The sequence below is a fragment of the Pipistrellus kuhlii genome, unplaced genomic scaffold, assembly GCF_014108245.1.
Source record: "Pipistrellus kuhlii isolate mPipKuh1 unplaced genomic scaffold, mPipKuh1.p scaffold_m20_p_1, whole genome shotgun sequence".
Classification (NCBI taxonomy): domain Eukaryota; kingdom Metazoa; phylum Chordata; class Mammalia; order Chiroptera; family Vespertilionidae; genus Pipistrellus; species Pipistrellus kuhlii.
Genome location: NW_023425404.1, coordinates 16,639,943 through 16,654,123, shown reverse-complemented (window position 1 = coordinate 16,654,123; position 14,181 = coordinate 16,639,943). Strand labels below are relative to the sequence as shown.

Below are 14,181 nucleotides of genomic sequence, written 5' to 3'. Positions count from 1 at the left end.
TACCCTTTTTAGCGTTGGTTGCTAAAATTCTGTCTTTCTGCATCACATAGAATGAGAGCTAATGACCCACTAGCAGAGGTAGTCCAAGGATACTCTGGGAAATTTGGGGGAAAGCAGATCTAAATATTTCCCCCTGTCATCTTTCTATTGGGGCTCACTGAGATTCTCAGTCCCCTCCCCAGTTCAAATGAATGACCCAACATAAAACATATGCTGTAGCTCAGCAACTTCCATGGGCTTGGGCTTAAACAAGAGAAACTGAATTTCGTGGATGATAATCCCCCTTTAATCTCTGCTCTCTCACTCAGACTCCCATCTTTAAGCTTCATTATTATGAAGTTGTGCTTGCTGGGACTTGGCCACAACTTATGATTTACCCATTAGAAGGTTTTAGTGGGTAGGACAGACTAAGAAACAGTCTCATCGGGAGAGAAATCTGCTCCCAGGGAAGAACCACATGTCCATACTGTCTTCAGGCTAAATGAGTGCTGGGTAAATCATAGCCATTCCAAGTTAGCACCTAGAGTAGAGAAGAGATTTTCAACCAGAGTGCTGCAAGAATTTTTAAAACATCAGTACCTGACTACTTAGTCAGGGACACTGGCCTCTTTTCCCTTAGATTGTCAAATAAAAAAATGATAACAGCCAACTCCACGATAGCCATCTGGTGTGAATGCCCTGTCTTGAACCATCGGACCTATAATGGAGTTGCATCCTAATGGTCACATCACATAATAAGGTTGCATCTGATTGGTTAATTCTTGGTTCTTGGTACCAGAAATTCTTATATACAAGTATAGGCACTTGATTTTTCAAAAAGTCACTTTGGAGCAAAAAAAGTAAAGGTAATTACTATTATTTTTAATTATTTTTTGGGAAGTCAATCAAAATTATACCTATTTTTTGTCAGATTGGCAAATATATGCCACAGAATTTTATTAATAAGTTGATGCGTGCCATGAGATTAAAAAAAATAAAGGTTGAAAAATCACTGGTATAGAGCATTCTCAAACTTCCTGGAAAAAGGGAGGTCCAGAATGAGGAGCTGATTTCTTGTCATCAAAATACCATAGATTCAAAGTTCCTAGTACAGGCAGGAACTTTTGAGAACAACCATTTCTTGTCACAAATGAGGAGGGAAACTGAGGCTCAGAGAAGTAAAAAACAAAAAAACAAAAGCTGGTCATTACCAAGGCCTACTCTAATGTTTGTTGTTACCTCCTCTCCTTCCTCCACCTGGTCTCACTAAAAGCCCACATCTAAGTCAGAAGTAGAACTCCAGACTCCCGCCTCCTAGCCAGCAGCTGCCCATATGCTATTGCAGGCTTTATAGAACGTGCTTTAGAACGTGAAGACAAGAGATAAGAAAGAGAACCACAGTTCCAATGGTAACATACCACCTCCTTCCCTTTCAGCTCTCAAAATATTTTTCTTTTCTTTTCTTTTTTCTTTTTTCTTTTTTTTAATTTCCTCTTTCTAGTCTCAATAAGGTGCCTTTCATCTGAAGGGATAGGAGGGACCCAATGTCCACAATATCCAGCCTCTTAGGCCATGAACTTTCCTTCCCCCGTGTTCCTATTCTGGGAGTAACTGCTTTGTTTACACTTTAATTTATTTCAACATGGAAAAGCCTATTCTTTTAAAGTTGACCTTTTGCTGCACAGCAGACACTTTTATGTTATGTATTGGAGATTCAGTTTGACCTCCGAGAAATGCTAAGCCACAGAAGTCATAAATTGAAATGTTTTCACAGGAGCTTTTTTTTTCGTTGAAGGCTCCCCATGCTGACACGGGTTGGTACCAGAGGCCCATTACCTTGTTGGAAATCAAGGCTACATAGCAGGCTGATTATCCTCCTCCAGTCTGATTGCACAAGACTCCACACCCTGTGCGTACAGCGCAGAGAAAGCTCCTTGCCTTGTGAGAAATGCGTCTTCGTAACCTACACCCACTCCTTAGGAGTGGGGAATTGGATCCAAAAGATAGCGTGTAGTTATGAAAGAGATTCCAGAATCCAAATCCTGTTGTTTTAACCAGTTCATTACTGAGCTTTATGAGCTTGCCTCATTATTAGCAGAATAAACAAGGTAGAAGACGATGATTAGACTTATTTTCTTCCCAGATTCCATCTATAGTGTTTGATCATTATTGTTTCTGTCATTCATATATACCAAGTGTCTTCACCTAAAGATCACCGGGAACCTTTGGTTGCCTGGGGGCAAGAATTATTATTCACATCTTACAGATGGGTAAGCAACCATAGAAGGAGAACATGCTTTGACTTACCTAAAAGAGTCTCTGAGAGAGTAGGAAATGAATGTTCCCACAGCCTTCTTTATAGAGACCTGACTTCACAGTAAATCAATTACATTTCTCTCCATAGTGCATTCGGATACTTCTCCAGGCTCAACTAGTGACAGTGAAAAATCCCCAATAACGAAAATATTTTTAAAAACCCAGTTCGTTTATTTGATTTTTTAATTTGTGTTGAAATCAACCTAATGCCAGTACAATGAAGTCACGTTGCCTTGGCAGGTCTAAATATCAGTCATCTAAAAGGAGGGAGGGAGAGAGCGCCCCAATTTTCAGAACTTACACTTAACATGAGCAGAGAGAAGACTCACGTATCTATTTCCTGACCAATTAGGTCATTGGGCAGGAAGTCGCCTTTTCTGAAAAGCCAGTAAGCAGATTCCTTCTACCTTAATTTCCCCGTGAACAGCAATAATGAGCCTTAAACCAGCCCTCACATGGGAATGCTTGCAAGTTAACAGACATGAGACCGCTGAGTTTTCCAGTTGAAAAAAAAGTTACAAATTGTTAGTAACTAACAGCTTCCTCGCTTCCCTTTCACCCAGTTCTCTCTCAAGTGATTCCACCACCTAAAACCACCCTTCAGTTGTTTTCCCATACTTGAGACTCCGTTAAGTGAAATAACTTTCTAATCCCAGTCAGATTGTTAAATCTTCAACCAGAGAGGGCCAGCTTTAGGCCAGCTGGTGAGCATGAGTCCAGCTGTGGGCCAGTAGAGCCAGATGAAACACCTTGCCAAGCCAGGCCTGCATAGCTCTCTGGAACCCCTTGCTCTGGATATCACTGTGCAACAGGAAAGGGGAAGCTGAGTGTGGAGCCAAGGAGCACACAGAGTTGAAATGAATGATAAGATGCTCCCAACACCCCCCTTGATTGTCTTCCCCAAGATGGGCCTTCAGGCCCTTCCTGGGGGCCCTCCTGGCTGGCAGAGCGGCAGGCTATTCGACATCAGGATCCCGGGGAAAGCTAATCGGAGAAGAGGTTACAATTCAGCCTGGTTTCCAACACCGGTTCTATCATTAACCAACCATGTGACCTTGGGATAGTTACTTAGTCTCTCGTAGACTTACTCTGTCAATAGGAACCATATTACCTATCTCACAGAGTGGTTGTGAGGATGTAAAAAGATGGAACGAAGATATGAAACTCAAACAAGACAAAGGGCTCCCTATATAAAGGGCTTACCTAGTGCTTAGCAGATGGTACCTTAAAAATATTCTTTTATTATTAACTTTCAAGGCCTTGTTGTTGTTGCACTTGTAGGCGGCTCCGTGTCGGTGGCACTCCTGAGAATTTATCTCCCCCAGCTATCTCACTCAGGGTTTCTTTCGAAAACTTTTCCATGGGCATATGCACTCATGGCCCTTAGGACCTGAATTTGCCTTTCTAAAAACCAGCAAAGCATATGCTACTGTTAAGTGCTGTTTAGGAACATAGAATTCTTTCAGTACTGACTACTGGCCCGATGTGGCTCTGATTTCTGAAAACATCTTCTGGACCTCGGACACTCTTACAGTTTTATTACCGAGAACATTTTTTTTTTTTTTTTAGTGCCTCCCTCATTAGCGTCTTCTAATGATTCACCTGTAGCCTTTCCCTGACAAACTCGAAAACCCAGCCTCTCCTATCACGTAGCAGGCATCTAAGCAACAAGCTTCTAGAGTTTGCTTGAAAAAGGTAAACCATTAATTTAGCTTAAGCAAGATGGAACTAAGAATATAGATCTGCTAAAACAAATACATCACATGGTTCAATGTTTAGTAAGAATAACTTATTAACTACTTATCTAACCAGTATTTATTAAGCATCCTGAGTCTCAGACTTTGTGTTAAGTGATTCAGGCATACTAGCATGAATCAGACATGGATTTGGTCCTCTTGAAACATACACTCGAGGAGAAAAGTAAAGCACTCAAGTAGCATGCCACAGGATAGAAAATGGCAGTAACATGACAGAGTGAAAGTTTTTAGGGGTTTAGATATGAGGATCAGGGAAGTGGTATGGAGGATAATGTGTGGACATAGAGGAATTCTAGGTGTAAGGGGCCATGGAGAAGAAGTTGGGGCAAAATCTACATGAAGTGGAATGGAGTGGAGGGTTGTGGAAAGGCAGTGTGGGCATAGGCTGAAGAGCCTTGAATGCCAATCTTGGGAATTTAGAACTCTTTGAAAGCACTTGGGGGCCATACAAGGTCTGTGAGCATGCTGATCATGAATGCAGGGCGGCGTGCTTAACTGTGTGCTTAGGGAGGCCAATTGGGCCTGAGAATGGAGGATGGGCTTTTATAGGGAAGGACTAACAGTAGCGTGGAGACCAGGTAGAAAGCTATGGTACTCGTCCCAGGTGGAAGCTCATGTGGGTCTGATCTAAGGTTGGGGTAGGAGAGAATGGAGGGTTGGGAAGGAAGCAGGTGAGGGTTTACAGTCAAACTAACAGGGCTTTACAATTTATTGGACGTGAGGAGCATGAGAGAAGAAATTTGAAAATGGAACTCAGGTTTCAAACCAGATTAAATGGAAGGCCAAAGACAGGGACAATGAAAGAGAAGAGCATCTCTGTGGGAAGATATGAGCTTTATTGGAAGATAAGGAAGGAATTTATGGTGCTAAAATTCGTTATGTCAGGCTTACAGTTCTTGTGGTTCAAAACAGAGGACAGGTGCTGAGGCAAGTCAGGGGCTGAAACAAGGGCTGAGGAATCATCGGTGTGGGGCAGACATTGCCAGCTTAGTGGGAGTGAGTCATATCTGATGCACATGCATGCTTACTGTGTGTTTAAAACACATAACTAAACCAACACTTACAAATCAAGAGATAGTACTTAAAATATTGATGTCTGGCTTCTCTTTTAAAAATCAAAAGATGTGGCTAACTATGAATTCAAATTGGCAAAACATATCAGCAGTCAGAGCTGAACAGGGCTTCCCCCTTGAGGTCCTGGATGGATTCCCTAATTCACCACAGTTGCCTGGGGCTGGGGCTGGGGCTGGGGCAGGAAAGAAGGGCTGGAGGCTTATGGTTAAGGGTCTGGGGCTTACATTTGAAGTGAGGAAGTGTCCTAGAGTTTGATTGTGGCGATGATTGAACAATTCTACATATAGTAAAAACCATTGCTATATGTTTAAGTGGATGGTTTGTATGATGTGTGAATTATCTCAATAGAGCTGTTTTATAAAAATGCAAAAAAAAAATAAAAAATAATAATAATCAGTTGCGCAAGCCCTGGCCGTGTTGGTGTACTTAAAGCAGAAAACATTTCTCTGTTAATGTGTCTCTATCAAGAAAGGAAAGACAGACTGAGATTTTTAAAAGAAAAATGGAAGAGTGTACATCTATTTTGTGGGAGTAAAGAATTTCTATGTGTTACAATGCAAACACCTGGCCTCTGTATTAATTTATTTCCTAGCCACTGAAGGCACTTAGGTATTAGGAAGGATTTTGGTCATGGCCAGCTTTCTGCAGTCCACCCACTAAGAAAAAGAGGCCAGACTATTGGATGTCAAAGGAGGAAAAGCTTTATCAGCTGCTGACAAGGAGTCAGGGAGGTTGAGGACAGAGAAGTCAGGAAATTGCAAGGCACCATCCAGGGAGAGAGCTTACAATGGTGAGGCCAGAGAGGGCTACAGGCACAGATGACAAAGTATGCTCAGGAATTAGTACTTTATCCTCAGGCACAAAGGATAAAAGACCAGAATTCCTCCCTGGCCCAGGCCAAACATGGACAGAGGCGACCAGATATGACAGCAAAGGCTGGCTACTAGAGGATGGAACCTATTAGCCTGCCCGTGAGAAAGAAGAAGAGGAGGCAAGCAGAATAGATGTCAAGAGGCACTGGGAAACTCTGGAGGTGGAAGACAGCAGCTGAAGTACAACTTGGGGGAAACTAGAGTTTGCTTCAGATCCTCTTCTTTTAGGGACGTCTTAGGTGGTAAAAGAATGTTTCTCTTGGGATAAGAATGTCTAATACAGAGATATGAAATTGTGAGATCTTCCAGATTCCTCTTCCAGGTGTGTGTGTGGGCGGCTTTGGAAGGGGAAAGAAATTTTATATGCATATGCCACCATTTTTTATATTGATAAGGAACACTGAGTTAAAACTCTTATGCCAAAAACATTTTACAACCCTATTGAACTAAGATCATTTCATAACCAGCTCTTACTCTATATAGTAGCATTTTGCCTTTCTACAATGGATGTTGAGTGGCTTGATTTAGATTTAGCAATGGTTCCAAATTACCTTGCAGTGAGACCTCTTATTGCTGAGTAACTCTGTTACCTTTAGCTTGTAGTGGTCACTTCCCCTGAGGCTAAAGGAAACTCGTGCTGGCTTTTATTTTTGGCCTCAAATTATTTAACCCCTCTCCTTCTCTAATTCACCAGCTTCTGTGGTCATGAACTGAGCCTCCATGTGCTCTAAGCAATGAGCAATAACTGGTCTTCTGTGAAACACCATCACAAGGAAGGGCATCAAGGTCATAGCTGTGTTCTGCTCTGTTTCAGGCCCTTCTGGATCCAGCTGTGTGACAGCTGCGCTCGGCAACACCTGGAGCCACAGTGTGAACACACGGCTGATTTTCCAAAGCCTTGGTTCAGAGAGAAGACAGGTGAGTGCTTTGACATTGTTTGTGATTGTCAAGGTCATGCTGTCTATCCTGGCCCAACACAGGGTGTAGGGAAAAACAAAAAAAAAGTACCCCTAACTGTCCCAATAGCAGTAAAATGAAGTGGGGATACAGTCACTTACAGGAAAAAAACTTGTACCGGTAAGTATAGACCCAAGAGAGTTTGCATGGTGGCCTATAGCTTGTAAGTGACCTGATGGTGGCCAATAACTTGTAAGTGACCAAGGTACACAACTCTAGGGATCTCAGGTTCTCTCTCAGTAAAGGGTGAATGATCACCCTGTTGGTCAAGCACTGGGTCATTCATATACAAATTAAAAGGTGATGGTGCTTTTTCTTGAGATGAATGTGCTTTGAAAACCTTAGGCCAGGCAGACCTTGCCAAGTGAATAACTGTTCCCCGGGTCCTGGGTACTTTTGCATCAACTCATAGCCAGTAGTTTAAAGGACTGGGTGATGCTAGAGAGATCTCTGAAAGGATGCTGCCTCTAAGAGCTCCCTGTTGGTGGCTTCTGTCCTGGCCTCAATTGAGAATTTCCCCCTCACCCAGAAGGGCTCATTTCTACCCTTTCTTCATCTTCCCTCCGCCCCCTAAGAAAGGACCACCACTGTGTGACCTTTGGAAAGATGCTTTCTAATTAAAACATTTCTTCTTCTGACGGCTAACTTGAGCTTCATCCTGTGTGGACCAGGTTCCACCACGACCTCCTCTGCACACAGGAGGAGAGGGAAGCCAGGGTGATTATTCTGATGTAATGGATGGGGCAGAATGCAGAACCCAGATTTGTCCATTTTGCTAAATATATAACAAATCCAAGTCATTAATTAAAGAGGCATGAAATGTTATACTTGCTGGTGGCCCTTCCCGGAGGGGGTGGTGGGAAGGCTGTGTGGCCCTTTACCTGCATTTGGTGAACTGGCTCTTTTTCAGGGAGCCAGGAATCATCCAAAACGGGAGCCCTTGCCTGTTCCAGACATAGCTTTCTGAGTGCTCTTGGTTACAGACCAGAGGACTCCTCTTGGTTCGCTCGGACTGTGTAAATAGCGTTCCAGCTGAGGACTGAGTCAGCTATGTTCTGAGGCGATGGAGCTGCTTGTTTTCATTCCGGGGAGCATTCTTGAGTTTTCAGGCCCTGGTGTGCTCCTTGCCTCCATGGGGCCTTTTCTCTGATAACTCAGGTTTCCTGGGTTCTGCATCCATTTCTTTTATTTTCAGTAGAATACATCCACAATGTTCCTGTAGAACCTAATGACCTTAAGTTTGTACCCAGGTTATAAGTATTGTTACGTAAACCCTGCTTGCAGCTCTTAGGCATGTCTCTAAGGAATGTCAAGCTCTGTTCCTTGGACTCCTTGAGGAAGCAGGGTCCTGTGGGTCGGTGTTGATTCAGTCATTTTTACGGATCCTTAACCCCACTCCTTGAAAACTTTTGTACTTTATCTCTATTTTAGATATTAGATGACACACACTGATTTTGTGATTTAGTCTATTATACATGATATTGTGGGTTCCAGGCTCCCATATTCTAGTTTTACTAATTCTAGTTAGTGTTTACCCTATATAATAAAATCCTAATATGCTAAGTGTCTGGTCATTTGGTTGGCCATACAACCAATGAAAGCTTAATAAGCTAATGATATGCTAAGGCCGCTCAACTGCTTGCTATGATGTGCACTGACCACCAGGGGACAGGGGCTCCAACTGGTAGGCTAGCTTGCTGCTGGGGTCCAACCAATCGGGACTGAGCAAGATGAGCCAGACATGCCCTGAAGCCCTCCTGCGATCCCTCCCCAGCCCTCCCTTGGCCTAGCCTGCACCCTTTCACAATCTGGGATCTCTTAGGGGATGTCAGAGAGCCAGTTTTGGCCCAGCAGTGAAATGACCAGTTGCTATGACATGCACTGACCAACAGGGGGCAGACACTCAACTCAAGAGCTGCCCCCTGGTCAGTGCACTCCTACAAAGGGGCGCCACTCAGCCAGAATCCGGGCTTATGGCTGGTGAGTGTAGCAATGGTGGCGGGAGCCTCTCCTGCGTCTGGCAGTGCTAAGGATGGCCGACTAACAACTTAGGCCCACTCTCCACAGGCCTAAGCTATCAGTCAGACATCCCCTAAGGGCTCCCAGACTGCGAGAGGGCACGGGTCAGGTTGAGGGACCTCCTGCCCCTGAGTGCACAAATTTCATGCACTGGGCCTCTAGTTAGTAAATAAAGAAGTTAGAGTCATATTTTTTTCATTTGTTTTAATAAATTAACCAGTCATCTCTATTTTGTTAGTGTCAACAGGAAGTAGATAGTAGAACAAATGCTATTATTTTGTGTCTCTTTGGTGATTGGAACATTTTGGTGGCTGTTGGTTCTTGGTTCATAAGGTCAATTGTAGGCCACTGGTTAGGAAAAGAACCCAGATCAAAGCGTGGATAGATCAGTGACAGCCTACCAGCTCATATCCTATTTAGAGGGGTCTGTGTGTTATCTTAATATATAAAGGACATCACTAATCAATCATTGCTAATCAATCAAGAGCAGAGTTAAATGCTTTTGAATCATGTTTCAAACAGTAATGAAAATTTAAAATAAAATACGACCAGCGTTAAAATGGCCAGCTCAGGCCAAAGAACGTATGCTTAATTAATCTACAGAAATGTGTGTGCCTTTGGGGACCAGTCTTTCGTTCGTGGCCTGATAAGTAGGATAAAGTTTAATATAGAAAACATGCCTTGACCTGATGCCCTGATTTCAACTCACCAGAGGGTGTGCTGAGTGATTCACTGAGCCTTTCCTGTGGTCCTACTTCATGACAAAGTAGAGGAGCCCCATGAAGACATACCTTTTCTGGGATACGCGCTTTTAAGATGATTGCTCCAAATAATATTTCTTATAACACCACTTAGTAGGAGGACATGCCTAGATCAGCTCCTATGGAAAGTTACAGGTAGAGCTTTTGTTTTTTATTCTTTTTTATTCTTTTTCTTCCTCTCAATGCTCAAGCAGAAGCCACATGCCAAGGGATCAAGGTTACGGAATGAAGGTTACATTTTATCCCATTTCTCTGACATTGAGCTCTGTACCAGGCTCAAATGTGAGGCTTAGTCTGAGCTCAGAAGCTGGAAGGGGTCAGGGTCAGCTGAGCAGACCAGCGAGCTGATGAACCCAAGTTGGATTGTTTAGTCCGAGGGCCGGAGTCCTCCCCAGCTGATTATTTTCTTTACACCCTGGAAACGCTGTAGAATTATACAACCAAGGAAGAAATCTCCTTATCAGGGCACAAGCCAAGTTAATTCTCTTGTTTATTCTGCTTCAGTGTTTGTGAAAACGCTCTTGTGAAGCTGGGAAGCATTTTCTTTTGGACTAATTTAGCCTTTTTTCCATTTGACTTTTATTTATTCTTTTCCTCCTTGGCTTCAATCCTGCCCCACCCTTTTTGCAACATTTTTATTCTTACTAAAGACATGTCCTTAGAGTTGAATTAAAATGGCCACTGCCGGGCATTTTGTGCTTGCATTTTAGAGGATTTGGTTTTGTTACATAAATAAAAGCATTACTTGGTTCACCACGTGCATGGCAAGGGGATGCAAAGAAGTAGCAGACAGTTCCTGCCTTCAAGTTGCTTCTGGTCTAGTCCGAGAGATGACTGAGATATATAATACACACGCATGCCCACCTGGACGCTCATGAATTATCAAAATGAAGTGCAGGCATTAAAGCACAAACTAGTACTGAGATGCTATCACATGGGTTATTACCTAATACATGGTTAACACTGCTCTGAGTCCCGAGGAAGGTAAACTCAAAAGAGGTACGTTAGTCTTATCAGAAGAAGGTGGGACTTGAGTATCACTTTAAACCTGTGTTTCTGAAGCCTGGGTGTCTGTAGACCCCTCCCAGGAGTAATTACAAAATACCAGCACCAGGGCCCCACCCTGACCAATGCAGTCAGCATCCCTGCCGGTGGGTCCAGGCCTTGGTGTGCATTTTATTTGTAGCGCTCCCCCAGGTTGGAAACCTGATTTAGATCAAATCGGGTTACTAGGGAAGGAAAGGGAAGATGTTGGGGTGAGGGTGGAGCAAAAGGAGAAAGACAGGAGGTCAAGTCATAGGTTCCCAAGACTTGGGTTGGTTTTTGCCTGAAAATATGAGCATAGGATGTGTGTACCCATTCATTTGAAAAACCTTTATTTAATCATCTCTTCTCTGCTACTTACTGCGCAAGATGCTTGTAAGAGATTCAACGTATAAGTAAGTTGATGCCCTGCAGGTATTCACAGTCAACCTGGGGAAATGATAAACATGTAAACAGTAGGTGCTGCATGCGCGCACGCATCTTGAGCCAAGTGTGCCTCAGAGGAGAGGGAGGGCCCTAGCACAGCTGGAGGTCCTGTGCTGACAATGGGGCAGCAGCATCCACACTGGATTGGCTGAGGCCCACCTTGGGAAGTTCTCACGGTAACCAGGCACCTTGTACTGAGGGACTAAAAAAGCTAGAGCGAGGGTGGTTATACTTGAAAGAAGGATGAAAAAACTTGATGAAATATTCATACTATTCCTCATCAAATCTTCATGCAGTCTGTTCCTACAAACCACATATGGGATTATATAAAATTTAAGTGGCCTAGAAGGCGTACTGAAGTAAATTAATCCCAACTAAGCTTCACACTCCCTTGATGAAATAAATATTATGACTCTCTTATTTCAACAAATTGGAAAGAGGTGACTTTTTCATCCAGAAGGTTTATTTAAATGGGCTTTAGAACAATATTTTCATCTTCCCTGGAGAAGGCACCCTGACATGCCAGATCACTGAGGGAAGAGACTACTGGTAAGAGACGCACATTGTTGACAAGACCAATAACATCACTTCACTCTCGCTCAATCCTTGGGCTTTTCTCACAGTCCCAGGTTGTTTTGCGTCTTGGAAGTTACTCAGTGTTTCCTTTCTGGTGACAGAACTCTTTGTTCAGTGCCATTTTATATTTTGAAAGACGAACACCATTACTCTGAGGACCCCCAACAGCCCAGCCCTAATCAGGCCCTCTTCCCTCAGTCTTGCCCACAGTTGCACCTCAAAATTTGTCTCTGTTTTGGCCTGTGCGAAACCTGAAGGATGAGCCCCATGAGGACTGTGATGGAATCTTTCCTGCATCCCCTCAGAGGCAAGATCAATGCTTGACACTTATGCATTCAATACATTTATTTAGAAAGAGAGAGAAATAAGGAAGCAAACTCCATGTTAGCTGTGTGTGAACTCAGTCTTGGGGAAGAACACGCTGCTTATTAAGAATCACTCTTCTCCATAGCAACTGAGTTTTTCAATATAATAGTTCTCCCAAACTATTAGTAATGTCCATTTTAAAAGTCAGCATCAAACTCGACAACTATAAGCAGATACTTATTTAGAAGCACTGTAAAATACAGGAACTCTTTTTTTGTAGAACCAGCCTGCTGGGGACTATGGGAGAGTGGGAACCAGGCTTTTGAAATCCTGGTTGGAGTTCCTTCGTGTAAGTAAGCAGAACCCTAAACACAGTTGCCCTCGTTCAAAGATGAGCCCTTCTCCCTTTGTAAAATGGTCCCAGATCACCATGCTCATTCTCTCTTTTTTCTACTCCAGCTCATCTGTGTTTTTAGGCAAGGAGACCTGTGTGTGAGTGTGTGTGTGTGTGTGTGTTTGTATGTGTGTGTGTGTGTTTGCCTGGATCCAGCCAGAAGAGAAGTTTGGCTGTGCTGCAGGCCTGGGAGAAATTATTTTTTAAGCATAAATATCTGCAGAAATAGCAGAAGGAACAGAGAATCCTAGCCAAGTCCATGCCTCGGGTATAAATGGTTACTCCCTTTTCAGAGCTGCTCGAGTGTGAAATCTAACCCCCTGCTCACACCCTTCCATGAGACGAGCTCTAACAGGTATTGAGCAGATGGGGGAAATGTGTACAAGAGGAACCCAGAAGGGTGACTCTTCAAAAGATTCCTTTTTTTCAGGTCACCAGTCACAGGTATTAAAAATCTGAGGAAATGCTATCTGCAAGTATGCAGTAACAGCGCCCTAGTGCGTGAGCTGGGACTCACGGAGCATAAAGACTGGCTCCAGCTGAGAAAGGTCCATGCGTGCACCCACGGGCACACTTCCCATTGCTGTCTCCACATTGGGGAGAAGAACATCAATATCTTCCCACCACCTACACAAACAAACAAACAAACAAACTCCACGGGACTCCCTTTGAAAAATGTCAGTGTGCTAAAAATAATAATAATAAAAATCACTATTTCGGAATGGGCTCAAGTAGAAAAAACTTTCCCTTGAAGAGGTGCCATTGGAAATAACCAGTTAAAAACACATTCTACAGTTGCTCCCTTGGTTCTGACCAGGGTCTCCCTTTCAGATACTTTAGCTGTGACAGACCATGCATCTCTACTGAGGGGGGAAGTCTGTTTTTCCTAGGAGATTTTGAGCCACATGGGGGCAATGGAAGTTCAAATTGAAATAAAAACAAAACAAGGGTAGGGAAACCACCATAGGGTTTAGATACTATTTTTCATCAAGTAGAGTTATATCTGTGACTAAAGAATACTACAACCAAAGGACTTGTATACATGCATATAAGTATGACCAATGGACACAAAACTCTGGGGATGGAGGGTATGTATGGGGGGGGGGGGGGGGCATTGGTATATGTACAAAAAATAATAATTTAATAAAAAAATATATTATATATTAAAAAAAAGAAAAAGAATACTACTGTAGCCTGGCTGGCATGGCTCAATGGTTGAATGTTTACCTATTAACCAGGAGATCATGTTTTGATTCCCTGGTCAGGGCACATGCCTGTGTTATGGGTTCAATCCCTGATGTGGGGCATGCAGGAAGCAGCTAATCAATGCTTCTCTCTCATCACTGATGTTTCTCTCTCTCTCTCCCTCCCTCCCTCCCTCCCTCCCTCCCTCCCTTTTTCCCTTCCTCCCTCTCTGAAATGAATAAAAATACACGTATATTTTTTAAAAGAATGCTACTGTAAATTCAATACATTTGTTTTCATGGGAGACAATACAGGTCCTTACTTCTCTCTTGGAGGTTCATGAACTCTGACCATCAGGACCTGAATGCCTAGTTTACTCCCAGAGTATTTAGGTGACTTCCCCTCATTTCACTAGTATTTTATCTCCTCTGTCATTCTCCGCCAGCTCTGACTAGTTTTATTTGTACACACTGTCTGGTACCAAATCTTATGCAGTGACCCCTCCAGCTCTAACT

General features: G+C 43.2%; 1 protein-coding gene across 4 annotated transcripts in view; it reads left to right on the top strand.

The window, feature by feature from the left end:
- Positions 1-14,181, top strand: part of RAD51B (RAD51 paralog B) — a 576,378-nt gene that overhangs the window by 434,133 nt on the left and 128,064 nt on the right. For 3 of the 4 annotated variants that reach the window (XM_045579415.1, XM_045579409.1, XM_045579411.1), the window contains one exon: positions 6,813-6,916. The exons of the other annotated variant lie outside the window; for it this stretch is intronic. In XM_045579415.1, coding sequence (XP_045435371.1) covers positions 6,813-6,916 — 104 coding nt within the window. The remainder of the gene's footprint in view (positions 1-6,812; positions 6,917-14,181) is intronic. 4 annotated transcript variants of the gene reach the window in all.